Genomic DNA, 21,542 nt, shown 5'->3' on the forward strand with positions numbered 1-21,542 from the left:
TTAGCCTTTTTCCAAACTATCGGAAAAATATCATTATTATGACAAACATTTAATACTTTAATAAACAAATTTTTATTAGCAAAATATATTTCTTTGATTATAGGCAATTTTAAATTATCATATCCAGGAGCTTTATTATCCTCCATCTCCCCCGTGACTTTATTAATTTCATACTCTATAATATTATCTTCATTTATGTTCACATCAATATCGTTATTATTCTGTATCTCATCGCAAAAACCTATTCCAGAGACCACTTGATCATAATTCACCCATGGAAAATGATAATTAATAATTTTATTTATAGCTTCATTTCTATTTTTGGTGACATTCCCATCTTTATCTTTTATTTCATTAATTTGTAGATATTTCTTCTTTTTATCCATGATAGTTTTATACGGTATACCAAAAATATTATTATCAGTAATACTTTTAATATAATTTCATAAAGCTTCTTTTTTAGCGAAAATAATTAACTTTTTATATTTTGCTTGCTGTTTCTTGTATTCCAATTTATAACACTGTCTTAAGTTAATATCTTTAGTCTTTTGAAATCTTCTCCTTAAAGCTCTTACTTTACTCCTGAAGATCTTTAGCTTGATATTTCACCAATAAGCTTGTTTATATCCAAAATTCTTTATATTATTCTTATCTCTTAAATTGTTTAAACAAATTTCTTTAACTTTATTTGCAACTTTTATTAAATATTTTTCAATATTATCTTTGTTGAGTATTTCATCTTTAATCTCATTTATATATTCTCTTATTTCTACTTTCAAATCCAACCAATTGAGTCTATTTATATTTATAAATTCATTATTATCTATTTCTATATTAAAATTTGAAAATTGAAATTCTATCATATTATGATCACTATTAGTAATATAACCTGTAACTTCAAAATGAATATAAAATTCGTTATTATACTTTATCATTGTCAAATCAATCCAACTTTCTCATATATTTGAGGAGAAAATTGGTATTGAGTAATATATTTTCGTTTAAATCCATAAAGTTAGTTACTGAAAACACCCTATCATCAAGTGACCTCTGGCCCTAAGCTTCCGACTTAGCATTGAAATCACTTAAAATTAAAAAATAATTTCATTATTATACTTTCTGATAAAATTTTGTAACATATCAAGGTAATTATCAATGACTCCGGACGAGGAGCAGTAAATACTAATCACAATCATAATAAAATTTTCATAAGTAATTCTAATACAAACTAAATTGTTTGTATAACACAAAACATAGTAATTAATATTTTTATTATTAATAATAATCCCTGCCCTAGGGACATCACAACAAAAAACAATTCTCATGCTTTCAGAGAAATGAACTATATTTTCCTCAAAATAATACGGTTCATTTATGGAAATAATATCCATATTTTTTTGTAGGATATCTTGATTTAACTGCAGATTGGCTGCTCGCGCCACTGCCAAATTAATGAGTCACAAAAAGAAAAGAATTTAAAACACTAGCCATAACACGTGATATTATACGATCCATTTCTTTAAGATAAATCCTACAATCATGATCCTTACAAGAATGATTCACATCAAATTGTGTATTAAATTTCTTATTATGATTATAACAATTTGTATAAAATAATGATTTTTCACAATCTTTGGATTGATGCCCCTCTTGTCCACATTTTAAACAGGTAGTAGTATTTTTACAATATTTAGCAAAATGCCCAAATTTTCCACAATTATAACAAATTGTGGGTCTTACGTATTCTTTAAATCCATATCTTTCCCAATTTAGTTTAATTTTATTAGCTTGTAACAATTTTTTATATTTATTCGGTTCAATTATAACAATATAATTGAAACTTCTGAATGTTTTAAATTTCTTATTAACAATTATTACATCACTTCCTTCAAATATTTCTGAATTTTGTTCCTTAATACTGATGCCAAATTCTTGATCGCTCATATCATCATCTACATTATAAATATTTATTTGTGGATATCTCTTTTTAGGTATATTTACATCAAAGTTTTCTTCTAAATCCTTAAAATAGTGCATCTTTAAGCAAATTAATCTCTTATTTTCTTTCTACTTCCACCAAGATGCCACCTTTAGCTGTAGTTCTTACAGCATTGACACCTATCTTCAGTTCTTTGGGTTTAACCAAACTTTGCACTTTTCGTTTGGTTTCCATTGATGCCATACTCTTTTTGGGTATGATGGTGAGTACGTTTCTTTTCCTACTTTTACTTCTTTCTCTGCTTCTTGTTTTTATCATTTTCCCTTCACTCTGCGGTTCTACTTTCATCTTGGTAACTTCTACAAAAGTAGGTATTCTCTTCTCTTCTTTTATAATGTCTATATTTTTCTTAAGTTCCGAATTTTCCCCAAGTAGATGAGAAATCACATTTTGTTGCATTATAACTCACTGTGTCCGTCATTTTCTTTTTTAATGTCTTAAAGGTGTCTTTTTCCAGCTTTTCAGTAAACATTTTTATACGAATTAATCTTGATTTTTAAGAGCACGCTCTAATAATTCACTAATATCCGAGAGATAGCTAATCTCCTTCTGTTCTAAGATTTCCTCTCTTTTTTCTGTTTCTGTATCATCTGTTTTCTGTTCTTCTTCCTTTTCATCCTCTGCCTTCATCTGACTTCTCTCTTCCTCCCTTTTCTTCGTTTTTATTTTCTTTATCTTCTTCATCCATTCCTTACTAGTGATAGCTTTTCCACTATCACCCATTCTTCTATTGTAATTAACTCACTGAATACTCTTTTAGTTGTCTATTAGTATTTTAGACATTTCCCAGCCAGGACCAACGAGGATGTAGGAGTACTGCCAGGAATTTCTTTAAAACACCAATATGTATAAACAGGATATACTCTGGGCAATTGTCCTGTTTATAAAAATAAAGGTTGGCGACGTAACACTTCCAATAATCTTCGCAATTACTAACCCTGGCTCCTGGCCCTTTAAAAGGGTAAAATATCATTGCTCTTACCCATTGATATGTAAACTGTCCATGACTTACTACATCTCTGTATTTATGTGACTCAAGGGAACACCTCACACAACATAGGAGTAACAGATTTGCGTGTGTAAACAAAAAGAGTATTATACAAATATGTAGACTCAACGCAAACAACGTATCAGTCAATGTATTGTAACACAAAAACACTCATTGCAATATTTTTAATTAAAAATAGAACATAACAAATTGAGTTTTCCTACCGTAATTCTTAATATAAATTATCACATTGCGCTACTGAAATTATTAAAAATTATTACAAAAGGAATAATTTATACTAAAATTATTCGGATATATTTAAGACAAGAGAATTTTGTAATAGTCCAAGTGTAAATTTTTAAGAAAAGCATTTGTTTTTATTTGTTTTGAAATTCGCACAAAGCTACTCGAGGGCTATCTGTGCTAGCCGTCCCTAATTTAGCAGCGTAAGACAGCTAGTCATCACCACCCACCGCCTACTTTTGGGCAACTCTTTTACCAACGAATAGTGGGATTAACCGTCACATTATAACGGGGCTGGGAGGGCGAGCATGTTTGGTGCTACTGGGATTCGAACCCGCCACCCTCGAATTACGAGTCAAACGCCTTAACACACTTGGCCATGCCGGGCCTAAGAAAAGCGGCTTTAAAGATATCTTACCTAGTAGTTCTCCAATTCACATTGCAAAGCTAGTTTACATTGATCAACTGTAATTTGTAAGATATACAACATAATGCGTATTTTACATCTATCTGCTATAATTATTACATGTATGTAATATTAGTGGTATACAGTCATATGAAAAAAGTTAGGACACCCTATGAAAGCCTGTGTATTTTTGTAACATTTTTGGATATACAGACATTTATTCTCAATGTTAACAATACTGAGAAATTATAGGAATATAACTAAACTATTAAAACTGAATAAAAGACTTTTCAAGATCTTCTGTAAATGTAAGTCGACAAAAATGCATATTCTAACTGAGGAAAAAGTTAGGACAATCCCACTTTTATTCCCACTTAAAATGGCTCAACTCACACACAGGTGTATGACACCAGGTGCACATGATTTGAAGATCGCTACTCAGCATTTTGAATGAGGCTTGCCCTATTTAAACCTCATACATTTAGTTTGGTGTGCTCCTGACTGTTGAAGTGAGAGTGAGCACCATGGTGAAAGCAAAAGAGCTGTCTGAGGCCTTCAGAAAGAAAATTGTAGCAGCTTATGAGTCTGGTAAGGGATTTAAAAAGATCTCAAGATAATTTGAAATCAGCCATTTCACTGTCCGGAAAATAGTCAACAAGTGGAGGGCTTTCAAAACAACTGCCAACATGCCCAGGTCTGGTCGTCCAAGTAAGTTCACCCAGATAGCAGACCGCAAGATGCTAAAAGAGGTCTCCAAAACCCTAAAATGTCATCACGGGACCTACAGCAAGCTCTGGCTACTGTTGATGTAAAAGTGCATCCCTCTACAATCAGAAAGAGACTGCACAAGTTTAACTTGCATGGGAGGTGTGCAAGGAGGAAACTTTTGCTCTCTAAGAGAAACGTCAAGGCCAGACTGAAGTTTGCCAAAGAGAATGTAGACAAAGACCAAGACTTCTGGAATAATGTTCTTTGGACAGATGAGTCCAAAACTGAATTATTTGGACACCAGAACAGAGGACGTGTTTGGCGTAAACCAAATACAGTATTCCAGGAAAAGAACCTCATACCAACTGTGAAGCATGGAGGTGGAAGTGTCATGGTTTGGGGCGGCTTTGATGCAGTTGAACCTGGACAGCTCACAATCATAGAGTCCACCATGAATTATGCTGTGTAACAGAGGGTGCATGAGGATTATGTGAGACCATTTGTACGAAAATTAAAGCTGAAGCGGAACTTGACCCTGCAACACGACAATGACTCAAAACATACCAGTAAATCCACCAAGAACTGGCTGAAAAGTAAGAAATGGAGAGTTCTGGAATGGTCGAGTCAAAACCCAGATCTAAATCCCACTGAGATGCTGTGGGATGACTTGAAACGGGCTGTATATGCAAGAAACCCCTCAAACATCTCACATCTGAAAGAATTCTACATTGAGGAGTGGGGCAAACTTTCTTCAGACTGATGTCAGAGACTGGTAGATGGCTACAAGAAGCGTCTCACTGCAGTTATTTCAGCCAAAGAGGGTAACACTAGCTATTAGGAGGTAGGGTGTCCTAACTTTTTCCTCAGTTAGAATATACATTTTTGTAGAATTACATTTACAGAATATCTTGAAAAGTATTTTCTTCAGTTTTAATTGTTTAGTTATATTCCTATAATTTCTCAGTATTGTTGAAATTGAGATTAAATATTTATATATCCAAAAATATTACAGTAATACACAGGCTTTCATAGGATGTCCTAACTTTTTTCACATGACTGTATAATATATAGAATAATTTATGTTACTCTACTGAAAACCTCACGATATAAGACGAGACAAAACTGTTGTACAGCTTTGGTAAACTTATTAAGATTTACAATTTAAGAATATTTTAAATTATAAAGTTGTATAATGTAAAGATTGTTTTAAATGTTGTCATTATAACTCTTAAGAATTATTGTATGATAATTAAATGCTATAGGAAGACCATTTTATATGATATTCCTATAACTTGTAAAACACAATATGAAGAGAAGTTTATCAGAGTCTGAAAAAATTACCAACGCCAAGATTATGAGACTAAGATTTCTTGTGGTGGTGTTGTTATGTAAAGTGAAACACAAGATCTAATAAAATTTGCGTTGTGAATAATTCGAGAATTCAGGCATTAAACGTAACCAGTGTGGCCTAAAGAGGTTTATTTTCACTTTAAATTATCAATATAGTTGTGTGTTACATAAAGTGTAAGCCATGACACCAGAAACGGCATACTTATCACCTATATCTGTGTCCGTAGTAGCAAATTCACGACCATTCGAAAGAGCAAAGGCTCCGCGATTAGACTTGTGGCCGGAAGTGTGTTTGTTCTGTTGTTATACACAAAGTGCCCCTGATTTTTAGCATAGTGAACCTTCAGATATAATGCTGAGTCAAAAGGAAGCAGGAGGAAAGGAGGCAGGGCTTGAGGAAGAAAATTCATATTCAAAAATACTAATTCTCCAAACGAAGTCGAGGACACAGGACTATTTATAACATAGAATTTACTAGAAAAGGTCAGCACGTCTATATAATGCTGATAAAATCATCTCAAAAGCATTTACGACGTTCAATACTATCGCTACTTCTTCTAAAGTTTGTGGACTAATCACTCAAGAAACACCCATACCACATCTATTTAGAATATGCTTTCTAAAAACTTCAACCAACATATCCTATTCATTTGTAAATAATCGCCAACGATTTTACCCATGTAAAGAAGTATAATTCATAAGAGCGCTAACTGCTCATCAAACCCATTGGTAAGGAAAAACAAACTATAGAAAACCTACACAGAAAGGTAGCTATCTTAAAAGTGTGTTGAAACGCTTGAGTGTACCTAAACGACTCCGACAAGAAATGGACGATTTTCTACCCATCACGAAGTAATCCCTACATGGTGTAGAAAATGAAAGAAAGTTTCACGTCTGGCTTTATGGTTTCCACGCGTTTGTTTACTTTTTTCATATAATAGTTGCTTTGACCTTCACAAAATGTACAGTAAACAGGAACTTAACATTTAGATAAAAGATATGACAAATCACAATAAAGCGTCAAGTACTTGTTTAAGAACACAGCACCGTTTATGCAAACCGTGAAGAATCATACTGGTATTCGCATTATTACTTTCACCAATATACTTCTGAAGTCACCTGACTATGCAGTTATAAACTTCTATACATTTGGTTTATTTCCACATAAACCTGAAAGCCATGATTACATACAGTGGAGCGTCTATGAAAGTTTGTCTTTATGCGTTGTCCTAGATTGAACTCACTGACTACCGTCACAACATGTACCCCGCTGGATTTACGGATTTACAACGCTAATATCAGGGGTTCGATTCTCCTCGGTGGACTCAGCAAATAGCCCGATGTGGCTTTGCTATAAGAAAACACACGCACCTGTGACGACTTACTACAAATAATATTGATATGGCAAGCAAATCATTAACTATGGTCATGGGGACGAGCATGACTAGCGATGGATAAATTAAATATAAGAACAATCTGGAATCTGGAAGACTTAATCTGACACCCTATGTATTGCATACCTTCAGATTTACTATCTGAAGATTATTCCACCCAGTTCTAGAACACACCGTAGTGATTACATCTTCACTAGCCTTACTTTAATGAAAATGTGTATTTTATAAATTTATTATATGCTAAGAAACAGTTAAATTATAAAATATTTCTTTCCTATACCTTATGTTTAGTAAATGAAGGATGTATTGCCTGATTTTAGTGTGCACGCCAATATTTACAATATAAAAGATTAGATTAATCTTGTGTGGTTTCTAATTACAACTTAAAGGTAAGATAATTATGGTCGTACTTAAGAACAAGCTTACAAGTTCAGTAGAAACGAAAAATCAAGTTCTATTGATCCAAGGTCGATTTCAAGTGAATAATCGTTCAACTTTCCAGTAGCTTTAACTACTGTTCCTTCTAATGACTGTTCATTAAGTAAAGCTTGCCATGATCATCATAAACATCACATTCTATCAGTAAATAAAGCAGTTAATACTCTTGTCCGCGCGTGTTCGTATAAAAAAAATAGATAGTCGACTGTTTGGTTTGTTTTGAATTTCGCACAAAGCTACGCGAGGGATATCTGCGTTAGCCGTCCCTAATTTTGCAGTGTAAGATTAGAGGGGAGGCAGCTAGTCATCACCACCAACCGCCAACTCTTTGGCTACTCTTTTACCAACGAATAGTGAGATTGAAAGACACATTATAATGCCCCTAAGGCTGAAAGGGCGAGCATGTTTGGTGTGACGGGGATTCGAACCAGAGACCCACGGATTACGAGTCGAGTGTCTTAACCACCTGGCAATGCCAGGCTCGTCGACTGCTTGGATTACACATTATTTTCTAAAGAAAAGATTATCAATGAACATTTTTGGCTTAAAACCACATCCTTCAAATGAAACATTTTTAACTGTAAAATCAGTGTCCAGAAGACATCTAGTACATACAGATAGGCCTAATCTACCTGAAAGAGTAATTAGATTATCTTAATCTACATGGAATGTTATTCTGTACATGGCTTCTATAATATGTTTCTCAGGAAGATTAACCGCTGAAATGTGAAGGGAAAGAGACTTGTTACACTTTTCACACATTGTGTTATCCCTAAACCAGAGATCATATATTTTAACTTTTAACAAAATTCTTTAATTAGACAGTTCAGTTTAACACCAACACAATTCTATGGGTACAACTGTTCAAGACACTCAGTCATAATTGCTAACCTAAAGGCCAGCATTCAATTAACCATGTCAGGTTTATTCCCTTTTTCTCCAATTTGTGAGTTTTTTCTCTTTGGCCTAAATTATTGTAATATATTAGTCAATTTTTGAACCTGGCGATAATTAGGCTAAATGATTCTTTCTTTTTTTTATTTTGAATTTCGCGAAAAGCTACATGAGGTCTATCTGCGCTAGCCGTTCTTAATTTAGAAGTGTAAGACTAGAGGGAAGGCAGCTAGTCATCATCACCCACCGCCAACTCTTGGGCTACTTTTTTACCACAGCTGAAAGGGCGAGCATGTTTGGTGTGACAAATATTCGAACCCGCAACCCTCGGGTTACGAGTCGAGTGCCTTAACCATGGTCGTCCTTTCAGTCGTTATAATGTGACGGTCAATCTCACATTGGGATGGCCGAGCGCGATAAGGCATGCGCTCGGAATCTGAGAGTCGCGGGTTCGCATCCGAGTCGCGCTAAACATGCTCGCCCTCCCAGCCGTGGGGGCGTTATAATGTGACGGTTAATCCCACTTTTCGTTGGTAAAAGAGTAGCCCAAGAGTTGGCGGTGAGTGGTGATGGCTAGCTGCCTTCCCTCTAGTCTTACACTACTAAATTAGGGACGGCTAGCGCAGATACCCCTCATGTAGCTTTGCGCGAAATTCAAAACACACAAACCAAAAGATATCTAATTTTGATGTGTTTCTCAAGTCTTACTAGACAAGGAATTTCTTATCCAGTTCTAATATATACTATTGGCACAAATGATATCTTTCCTCGTTGTGGTGGGCATAAAATACGGACAGCACATCTGGATTAGTTAAGATGTGCCAGTCCAAACGTAGTAGCTATTAGGCCTCGCCTAGTTCTGGCGTTTTATTCAAGACTAGTAATGCAGAAAATATATTATTTGTTTCTGGTGTATATTTCAACATTGGAGTATATCATCCTGATAAGATAGTATAAACAATTAAAATGTGAATAAAGAACCAGATTAGCCTATTCTCTGCTTGTTGAAAATTTGCAGAAATTTTGTATATTTTTGTGAAGAATTGAAGGAATTAAAGTTAACCACTTAAGTATTATTACCATTTATTTTGCAGGTTAAAATATAAATAAAAAAACAACACGAATAAACGAGAGCCTTCTGTGACGTCCATCAGCCGAATCTTCCTGTTAAAAATAAAAGGTAAAACATTACTTCCAGTGATCACGCACACGTACTCGCCCATAGATAGATGGATATTCTGTTAGCGATGGGGGCAAAAGTGGATAAGAGCCTTTCGAGAAATCCCCAGTTAGTTAAAAGTGTAACCTCGAGAGCGGTTGAAATCTAGTCCCCTGGGCAAACAGAGAAATCAAAACAAAAAATTTCAGTAATTCGCAAACAAAGAAAAACCAGTTCGTTCCACAAACCTGATGTTCTGTTTACGTGCATTAGTCAAGCAACATTTGAACATAATATATTAGTACATTATCATCATAAATATTTAATAATCTTACTGAAACTTTGCTAAGTAAAAAACAATAAAGGATATGGTAAGTTAACATCCTTCCGTTTGCTATAATATGTATTAATAATATTTCGTGTAGAAATATCTTGATATCTACATTTTGTGACTTTCGATTAATTGTTTCGTTTGTTTGTTTGTTTTGAAATTCGCACAAAGCTACTCGAGGGCTATCTCTGCTAGCCGTCCCTAATTTAGTAGTGTAAGACTAGAGGGAAGGCAGGTAGTCATCACCACCCACCGCCAACTCTTGGGCTACACTTTTACCAACGAAAAGTGGTATTGACCATCACATTATAACGCCCCCCCCCTGGGCTGGGAGGGCGAGCATGTTTAGCGCGACTCGGATGCGAACCCGCGACCCTCAGATTCCGAGCGCATGCCTTATCGCGCTCGGCCATGCCAGGCCTGTCGATTAATTGTAAACACTAGTTATTTACCTAATATACTGGTATTGTGAGTAAAAACTGTCTTTGCTTCGTTATCCATATAAATTCTGTTTTGACAAGAAAAAAATAATTGAATTAAATTTTAAGATTTTTATTTCTTTGTTTCCTGAAAAACTCTCTCATCATAATTGTTGCATTAATGCTACGTTTCATTTAGACGAAACCGAATGCGGTCCAATAGCGAATATGCTGGTCTGTAGATCTGAAGGTGAGTGGTTCGAGTCTCTCTGCAGCACAAACCTCTTCCGCAGTCTAGGGCTGTGATTGTACTGAAAGCATAGTAGTACGGTTCTACTATTTGGTTAAAGTAGCCGAAAGGTTGGCGACGAATGCCATTGACTGACGGACTTTCTTCTTTCTAGTCTATCAGTGCAAGAATAGCTGGGGCAAATTTTCAAAAAACAAACAAACAAACACGTGAACAACTTAATCTGACTTAATGTATTTACACGAATAAAGTAAAGCTTTGAGTGAATATTTTCCTTAGTTCATGTAGCGAAGTTTAAGATAGTGTCTCTTTTGATCAAAGAGAAACATAAAAATACTTTTGTGGAGCTTGATATATTTTCCCCCTCTTTGCAGTTGATCACAGAATCATCAAGACACAATAGAGTCTCGCGGCCAAAAGAACTAACCTACAGGACACACTGTGTGTTATTATCACGAGTTATTGTTTAGTCTTTAGCTCAGATTGCGGTAATCCAAACTATCACATATTTGCAGTGGATGGGCAATACGGAACTCTAACTTCGCATACCAAACTTCATTGCATCCACTAATAAATACTCGAGATATAACATCTCGAATTTTGATTGAGGTTCTTCTTTTTTTCGCACCAAAAGTACGGAAACTTTACTTAACAGAAAAAAAATGTACTTAGCTTTTATGTAATTTTTTTCAAATAATTTACACTTTCATATCTTTAGAACCTAAAATTAGGAGACTCAATTGGTGTAAATATAAGTGGCATGTACAAAATTATTCAACAAAAATCACTCAAATTTAACAGACATTTTTGCGCACGCCTACGCAAAAAGTCGTGTGAGCTGTCGGTTAAGTATTCTTACAACAGCTTCACCTAAAAGTAAAAGTGGACTGTATTTAGTTCTTGTCATTTGGATAAAAACAGTTTATTTAGAACAGCAAAAGTATAAGGTAAAAGGAAGTACTGGTACTCAAGTATCGGTTAGGCCAAGCAAGCTAAATTAACAGTTTCGAACGCATGTTTTCAAGAGAAATATTGGGGTGGGCGATTATTATTCATTGCCAACTTTACAGCAATTATTTACTAAATTTTATGAAAACATCCTAATTAAAAAAGAGTTTATTGTCACATGGCATTATCTTAAAAAATTAGCATAAATTATGATGCTTGATACGGCTGTACCGATTGTATGGGGGTGATGACATGAAACTGTTAATTTAGTTCTAGGGCATAAGTACAAAGGTTTGTACATTTTATACTGTACATTTTACTTATGTACACACAATTATTTGAGTATGGGAGCAATTATGATACTATAATAACTTGGCAATTATTTAAAACGGACCAGTGTTCTGCTGAAATGTGTGGCATAAGAATAAGCCATTTCATAAGTTGTTGCCCCCCAATGGCTCAGCGTTATGTCTGCGGACTTAAAACGCTAAAATCCGAGTTTCGATACCCGTGGTTGGCAGAGCACAGATAGCCCATTGTGTAGCTTTGTGTTCTGCCAACCACGGGTATCGAAACTCGGATTTTAGCGTTTTAAGTCCGCAGACATAACGCTGAGCCATTGGGGGGCAACAACTTATGAAATGGCTTATTCTTATGCCACATATTTCAGCAGAACACTGGTCCTTTTAAATAATTGCCAAGTTATTATAGTATCATAATTGCTCCCATACTCAAATAATTGTGTGTACATAAGTAAAATGTACAGTAGAATATCATTGTGTGCTAAATCTGGTTGATGACCATATCTTTAATGACTCCCTCAAATTAAAACAACACTTTAAAAGCCATATATATGATATTCTACTAACCATACGTATTTATTGTCCACATGAACAACCAGACTTAGACAGGTCAACTCGATGATCACACAAGTATGTAGCTCATACCTGACCGTACTTTCACAGTGAAACTGGACAGACACTGTATAGTCTAAGATAATATTTTTCTAGAATTTATAAATAACATTACATTTTTTTCTTTAGCGCTGTGCTACACGATAGACTATATGCTCTATGTAAACCGTCGGGAATCTAACCCCGTATTTTAGGGTGTAATTCCCCTTATTCACCGGGGAGAGACTAAAAGATAGGAATACCATAACCCTACCAGAATAACATAATTTAAAAGTATTAGTTTATCACAAACTATCCAAAACAACAAGTTTATTGGGGTAATAGTTCTTTTCGGGTCCTTTCTATCATAGACTCTGACTAAATGAATATACTCCTAAATCCGCATGGGTAACCATAGTCTCCTAATGCAACAAAACAATCCAGCTTTGACTGTCCAACTGAACCGAAGAAAGATACTTTCATTTTCGAGGGTTATCTTTTCCTTCTTTTTTTTTTTTTATCGGAAAGCTTTTACTAAACTAGTTTTATAATATATATGACTATACCAAAATCTACAGTACACCCTCAAGCAGTAACTAAGTTGCTATGGCAACGAGCTGACACATCACTAGAGCACACGCTCTATACGTCCTTAAAAACCGTGTCAGCTTAACGATTTTGTCAGTGTACTAATAACGCACAGAGTTGCCCTAACTGGCATTGAATGGTATACAGGGACTGCTAAGTTACTATAGAAACAATCTTAATTCATCAGTACAACACGCTATTCGTTCTTTGTTATCGTTACCTGATGAACACTGTTTCAGCAGTGTACCATTAATAAAAAAAGTTTATTCCAGATTAGTTTGTGTGTTTTTTGTTTGTCTGAAGCAACATAATTTGATTTATTAACGCTTTCAACAGTGTATAATAAAGCTTTTGACGTATTCCCAACAGCAACAGAGCTGACAAGTTACTATAGCAACGATTTCAAGATATTTCGCAGAAGAACTATTCTCTATGTTCTTTAGCATTATCAATAGGTTAACGGTTATTATTGTAGAAACAAATACACGATATCCCAACAGCAACTGTGCGAGTTCAGGTACTGAGAAGTTACTATAGCTTCACATATAAGTATATTGCAACACACTCGGCTTAGTCATCACTTCAGTGTGCACCGTACTCCTAACTGCAACTGGAAAAATAACTGACTGACAAGTAATAATAGTACCAGGTATCGGTATCAACAGTGCAACCCACTCTACATTATTTAATATCATAAATGAATTAACAGCCTAGTCATCAACGTAGCCTAAAACAACGACAACTAGAAAGACAAGAAGGACGACATATTTAACATCAAACCTCTTCATTCTTCAACACCATTAACACATTAACGGTATTATTATTATGCAAAAATACTATATAATGCACACACGCACCAATGGTAAATCTTGTACCAATAGGGAAAAGTTATTACTGGATATCAACAAATTATCTGTAATACTTCAGCGTAAAATTCAAAAATAAATCACAGATTGGCTAAGGAATACAATCCGATATTGATAAATCTAGATAAAACAAGAGTTATTTTGAAATAAATAGGGAACTTGGATATTTTATATTAATTCCAAATCTGATACTACAATATTGTGATATCTGAATGTAAATATATGGATTGGCGTTTGTACTACCTGCACAGTCGTTTTTATTTATTGGATTTCTTTGTATTTGAATACTATTGCAAACACTTTTGGGAATTCTGTTATAGTCACATGTCTGATGGTAAAATAGGGTAAAATTCAAATCAGGTTCTCAAACAACTTATTTCTAGAATAGTGAACAAAAAAAAGCGTATTAAATTACTGTAGTTAATGGTGATATAAAGAAGATGTTGCTCCACACGTATCAGTACATAGTATATTTTATTTCAATTTCGACATATGTTTTGAAATTATTATTAGAATACACAAGGAATGGTTTGCGAGTTAGAGGACACTGCGCAACGCAACAGTCTATAAGCAACTGCAATGATAAGTTGACGTAACATTCATACATCAGTTCTTTCATAAATGTATGAATTTATCTGCAGAAACTGGACAAGGAAACACACATAAAGAGCTTGTGTATTTGTGTCATCCTTTCAGGACAATAACAACTCGGTTTTCCATCGGAGAAACAAAGTTTGAAAGTTTCAAACACAACTAAGACACCATTCTTACACTTACTCAGGCATGTCAGAAAAGAAAGGTCGAAATCTAGTTTTTTTTATAACGTTTCGTTGAGAAAATATCGGGGAAAACTCGATAACAACTGTTTCATTATAGATGACAAACCCGTTTCTAACAGCTATTGAAAGCAATTCTTTCTCGATAGAAAAGTGCTTCACCGTAAGATTACCTGGTTAGCTGTTATGTTATTCTGTCTTCTGGTACAATGACTGGACTAAGTATAAACTAACATGATCCATCCCACTCCATTATTTAAGTTTTTGCACTTGTTACAGGTGCGCAATTTCTTGGGCTGGCTCCAATCATACACGAGGAAAAACAGCGAATCCTTCTGACAAGATCACTGTTTTTCCACGTCAAGTAGTCAAGTGGTTAAGGACTCGCTCTTTTAGCTGTGGGGACATTACAAGGTTATAGTAAATCCCACTATTTGTTGAAGAAAAAAGTAGCTCAAAACATGACGATAAGTGGTGATGACTAGCTGCCGTCCTTCTAGTATTTCACTGCTAAATTAATGACGGCCAACTCAGATAGTCCTCGTGTAGCTTTGCACGAAATTCAAAACAAACCAAACCAACTATTCTTGAGTCCGTCATTTCTTATCGTTCACACTCTGTACGCACAAACAGGCCCAGCATGGCCAGGTGGGTTTAGGCGTTCGACTCGTAATCTGAGGGTCACGGGTTCGAATCCCAGTCGCATAAAAAATGCTCTCCCTTTCAGCCGTGGGGGTGTTATAGTGTGACGGTCAATCCCACTATTCGTTGGTAAAAGAGTAGCCAAAGAGTTGGCGGTGGATGGTAATGACTTGCTGCTTTCCCTCTAGTCTTACACTGCTAACGCATGTAACCCTCGAGTAGCTTTGCGCGAAATCAAAAAAAAAGAAAAGTATGCACAAACCACGTTTTTAGAATTGATAAATGAATGTCGTTGCTCTGGTATGTTACTCAAAATGACCAGCTCCGCCTGGTAAAGGCTTTTCTAACATCGACAGGTGGCATCCAATTCAGAGCTTCTTGACTATTGTTGTTTTCCCGTTTCATTTCTCAATTCATTATAAGATGGTCTCAGTGCCACTTTTATTTTACCAATTGCAGCTCTTGCTGTTGACACATCCACAATCTGTGAAGTGTCGATTACAGAAGCGACAGCCTGTCGGGCCTCCAATTGTCATCACTTTTTCGAAGATTGTTAGATCCTTGTTGGAAAGTATGATATCTGTAGCTTGAGAACACCAGAAATGAATACTAATTAAATACACAATTCTAAGCACTTTGAAAGGATATTAAAGTTTGTGGTTAATGCGCAAGTTCGTGCTTTTTAGAGCAAATTTTTTTTGTTCGCACTGAAACTAGCAGATGTTTAATTTTTCTTGAAAATATAAGTACTCGTATATAATTATGGATTTTTTTTTTTGCAAGTTCAGGACTTGCTATTTAACTGTTGTCTTTTCAATCACAAATATAAAATAACATTATTTTTGAGAGCTCAAGATGCGCCGTAGATCATTTCTATTGCACAAAAATAAATCACTATTTTAAAGATCATAGGTAATTCACAGTACATAAGATACCATAAATATTCTTTTGCCATAGATAAAATACTATAGCTTTTTTTGGGTGGGGATTAGGATACAATGTAAATACATTTCTGTAGTTATTCTGAAGAATAGTTGTGAATGTATATAACGAACATAATTTTTACAGGCTTCAAAACATACCTTGGATCATCTTTCATGATCAACATACGGTTATTTATTCTGGGTTCAGATAATAACACATAAACATCACACGTGTGTAAAAAATATATCAAATGGTTTGGTTTTGAATCTCGCGCAACGCTAAACGAGGCCTATCTGTCTCTAAATCAGAAGTGTAAGAGGGAAAGCAGCTAGTCATCACCACCCACCACTAACTCTTTAACCAACGAATAGTGGGATTGACCGTCATATTATAACGCTCCCACGGCAGAAAGTGCGAGCACGTTCGATGTGATGGGGATTTGAACCCACGACCCTCGGATTACGAGTAGAGTGCATCAACCGCCTGACCATGATCAAAAGACGCTAATATCTTTTGGAGGCAAAACATTACAGTATTAATACTATCTCACAACATCAGAGCAAGCTACGTATTTAGAACTAATAATCAATATTATGTGTTGTATTTTTATTGTACGCTAATTTTAAAATAATCCTCTGGATAAATTAATAATTATTCTGTATTGTTTCGAACCTAAATATAACAACTGTTTGATAGTTGTTATTGTCGAGAATATTGAACAACATGTATTTTAACTTATATTTCTTTTAGAACAAATCTTAAACAGACAATGTGATTTATTATGTACATTTGAAAACAATTATCAAGTAAGTAATTTTTAAATCTACCTTTAGGGTGTATCGTGAAAGAGTGATTTTATGATATTGTAGAATATGAGTACAGGTATTTATGAATGAAACAATTTATTAATGATTTATAAACGTCTAATAATGCACATATATAAGAACCCAGATCCGTAAAAGTTCGTCATACTATTGTAAGCGTAAGCACATATCGAGCGAAGCGTAGCTTTTTTTTTTTGGATTTTGAATTTCGCGCAAAGCTACCCGAGGGCTATCCGCGCAAGCTTGTTTGTTTGTTTTGAATTTCGCGCAAAGCTACTCAAGGGCTATCTGCGTTAGCCGTCCCTAATTTAGCATGGTAAGACTAGAGGGAAAGCAGCTAGTCATCACCACCCACCGCCAACTCTTGGGCTACTCTTTTACCAACGAATAGTGGGATTGACCGTCACTTTATAACGCCCCAACGGCTGAAAGGGCGAGCATGTTTGGTGCGACCGGGATTCGAACCCGCGATCCTGGGATTACGAGTCGAACGCCTTAACCCACCTGACCATGCCGGGCCTCTGCGCTAGCCGTCCCTAATTTAACAGTGTAAGACTAGAGGGAAAGCAGCTAGTCATCACCACCCATCGCCAACTCTTGGGCTACTCTTTTACCAACGAATAGTGGGATTGACGTCACATTATAGCGCCCTCACGGCTGAAAGGGCGAGCATGTTTGGTGCGACAGGGATTAAAATCCGCGACGTAGCGTAGCTTTAGTTTCATACACTAACAAACTAGCTGCAATAATTTTTTGTTTGAAATATTATGCAGTTTTAGCGTTTAGACTGACGTAACAAAAATTCGTACACAGAACTCTAAATATGTAATTTCTAAGGGTAGTGTAAAAATGACAACGGTTGACTACAGAAGTTTTCATCCAATGTTTTTAATCAGCCAGAAAATAATATCAGCTAAAAAGTAACCGTTTAAAATTTGTAGAATACGTAAGATATAAAAACGAATAGTTTAATATATATATTCTTATTGAAATAAAACTATGAAACGTTTCGTACCAGCTCCATGTTTGAATTCTCTCACTTTATGTCTTCTGGTGGCTCAACGACAAACTTGAGACTTATAACACTAAAATTCCGTATTTGATCCTCACGATTAGCAAAGTGCATTGTGCAGCTCTAAACTAACTCATAGAAACATAAACTCTGATTTTACTATTCGAGCCTTAATTTTTTTTAACTAATTACCAAGCATGCTTTTCCCCTTGGGAAATATCCTTGGTAAGCAAAGATTTTTAATTAAATCCAAACAATTCACTTTACTCATCGACTATATCGTTTAGAACCTAAAATTGTATTTGTTTTTCACATTATTCAAGTTTAAAGTTCATTGAAAGCATACATAGCTGAGCTGAAGAGTAGAAGTAAAAGTTGAGCTTGATAAAATGAGCAGTAAAACAGAAATTGCAAGAGAAAGATACACACCAAAGTTGAAAATGTATTCCTCTTGTACCCAAAAGTATATGTGTATTTACTAACGCGGTTATATAATACACTCGAGTTTCAGATTAAAACAATTTATATCATTTAAATTTACATATTCACAACAAATTAGTAGAAATTAGCAACCATTAATAACAACAGACCGAACGTAAATGTACGTAATACACAATAAAGCGAGACATAGGTAAACAACATACAAAAATATATATGTAGAAATAGATAAGAATGCAGAAATAAATATAAGAAACGTAAATATGTGTAATACACAATAAAGCGAGACAGAGGTAAACAACATACAAAAATACATATGTAGAAATAGATCGGAATACAGAAATAAATATTAATAAATATAAGGAAAAATTAATAAAACGATAGAAAGTACGTGCAGTAGAAGAGCTAAATACGAGATGTACAAATACTCTTAAAGTAAACAGACAAATAAATATTCATAACAAAAAGATGCCACAAAAGCTAAAAATAAAAACATGGATAAACTATAGAAGAGAGAGAGGTAGGTGAGCCAAAAAGACGTAAAAATAGAGATGACATGAGGATGTAGATTTAGAAGTTACAATCACAGGAATACAAACACGTACAAATATATATATATCAAGATAACGTACTGAAAAATGTGGAAAATACAAATATATATATATATAACATGTAAAGATACCTAAATGGATGATAAGTTTTAAAAATCCAGTTAGAAGTAAGATAGATACAAAGATAAATGTATACATAATTTGCGTCTATGTGTCTTTTCTTATAGCAAAGCCACATCGGGCTATCTGCTCTATTCACCGATGAGAAGTGAACCCCTAATTTTAGTGTTGTAAATCCGAAGAGTTTCCGCTGTCACAGTGGCGTACAATTTAGAATAAAGTATAATAAGAAATAAAGATTTGGATATAAAGCAAAAATTAGGAATGATAAAAAGCTGGATATAAAAACGTATTTAAGAGCTTCATGTTGGAATGCAAACGAAAATAAAGTGGACAGACAAGTTAAGAAAGCAAATAGAATAAAGCATATGAATTCACATAGTAGTGATAAAAGAAATAGTTCGATACCCGTGCAGGACACAGAAGAGATAAGTCATCGTGTAACTTTGTACTAAACAGTAAATAAACAAAACCAAAACTTACTTACAGGTAGATTTGAACTATATATACCTACAACTCAATAAGTTTACAACATATGTTAATTTTTGGAAAAACAAATTAAACAATGATTAATAATACTTTCTAACTGGATTTGTAATAAAACTTTTACCTTTTACTTTTTTTCTAAAGATATTTTTGGTGTAAACCAAGATCTGTTGTTGATTGTGCCCTGGGGTAGGTGTGCTTTACACAAAAGCAAGCTACACGACAAATACATACACACCACGCATCTCTCTAGCAACTCACGTTCGAATCATTCGATTTACTTGGGTAGAAATCTGCAGATACTGGTGTACACTTTAATAAGGTGTTCAATGCGCAACGAAGGCTTCGATCTTCTCTGTGCAATAAAACTACTCTATCTAACTGGTCTAGCTTTGTTTTCCATGATAAAATAACAAAAAGTTGGTTGATCAAACATAAATAACACCACCAGTGCATAAAGAAAACGATCTGTTACTGTGCCGTCAGAATGATTTTGCATACAACTACTACAGTAAAGTGCTGATTTTATGACGGTTATACGGTGACGTATAAGTTTCGGTCATTTTCATCAGCTACATTCTTTAGTTTATGATACATGGTTAAAAACGTTTGTATTAACTGTGGTTCGTGAAAACTTTGTTATTTTTTAACATCGTGAAAGATACAGAAACTAATTTACCGTGATCTTCGGGTGGAAGGGTCTTTCATTACCATCACTTCACTGATTTCTCCATATTTCATGAAGTATTCCCTCAGCGTCTCTGTAGGTGAAGACAAAATAATAACAATATCATTAAAAGATTCAGCGTACATCAAACACACGCCTTAATGGTTTGTGAAAAACAAAATAGAAACGTATCACTAACCTGGTGCTGTTTGCCAGCTTAGACCACCAATAAACATTTTCCTGAAAGAGAGAAGGATAAAGAGAATTAGGCGATGGTTTTACAACATTCCACTCTATGAACAGAAAGTGACACTTCACACAACGCGGTCATTGTAGTATTACACAACACACGCATCCACTGCTTGAACCTACCCGGGATCCTGAGATAAGTCGTTAGGGCTAACGGAATTACTCTGAGCACTATCTGTCTCCATGCTACCTACAACTGAAAACTACAGCTACTCTACTAAAGATACTGCTGCTCGAGCCCAGCACGTGGAGACCTGCAAACACTAAAACACACGCTGAAACTATGGACCATTGAAGGAGGACGGCCGTTCTCCTTGCAACAGCAAACAACATATAGTTTGATTGACAACAGTTTATGGAATCTCATTGGTTGAGCTTCTGACGTAATCACTAGAAAGTACTAACAGTGACGTCATTTTGAGCTCATAATCAGAGGCACGCCTTCACCTCCTCACACCTTTAAGCTACAGTAGCGCCGCTAAGGGGACTATTTTTCAACTATGTTACTGTGTGTGTTTTTCATTTAGCAAAACCACCTCGGGCTATCTGCTGAGCCCACCGAGAGGAATTGAATCCCTAATTTTACCCTTGTAAATCCGTAGACTTACCGCTGTACTAGTGGGGGATCAACTATGTTAATATCATCTTTATGCTCAAAATCTTTTTGAAAAGTAAATCTTTATCCAATTTGTAAAGTGCCTTATAGTCCTAAAGAGTAAACACAATAAGTTACTACGACTTAGGTATTTATACCTACTACTGAATACGATCTCAAAATTCGAGAGCAATTACAGTTACAAAATTAATAGAAACAACTTTCAAACATCGTTTTTCCTTTGCCGCTACTTGTTCATAGTTAAGAATCATTAGGTGTACGAAGATAAAGATAATCAACACAGTTATTAAAACAGACATTACAATATTAAAACAGATAAAAGTGAGAAAAAGGAAAAGTGTACAAGAGAAATAAAAAATATTA

General features: G+C 34.9%; 1 protein-coding gene across 8 annotated transcripts in view; it reads right to left on the reverse strand.

The window, feature by feature from the left end:
- LOC143236782 (RNA-binding protein Musashi homolog Rbp6-like) overlaps positions 1-20,869 on the reverse strand; it is a 254,822-nt gene extending 233,953 nt beyond the window's left edge. For 4 of the 8 annotated variants that reach the window (XM_076475333.1, XM_076475332.1, XM_076475331.1 and 1 more), the window contains exons 1-3: positions 20,687-20,869; positions 20,514-20,554; positions 20,327-20,408 (exon numbers count right to left, since the gene is read on the reverse strand). In XM_076475333.1, the coding sequence (XP_076331448.1) occupies positions 20,327-20,408; positions 20,514-20,554; positions 20,687-20,748 (185 nt within the window). In that variant the 5' untranslated portion in view covers positions 20,749-20,869. The remainder of the gene's footprint in view (positions 1-20,326; positions 20,409-20,513; positions 20,555-20,686) is intronic. The other 4 variants (XM_076475337.1, XM_076475336.1, XM_076475335.1 and 1 more) reach the window with 1 other exon arrangement.
- Between the last annotated feature and the right edge of the window lie 673 nt (positions 20,870-21,542).

Source organism: Tachypleus tridentatus, chromosome 13 (genome assembly GCF_004210375.1).
Source record: "Tachypleus tridentatus isolate NWPU-2018 chromosome 13, ASM421037v1, whole genome shotgun sequence".
Lineage (NCBI taxonomy): Eukaryota > Metazoa > Arthropoda > Merostomata > Xiphosura > Limulidae > Tachypleus > Tachypleus tridentatus.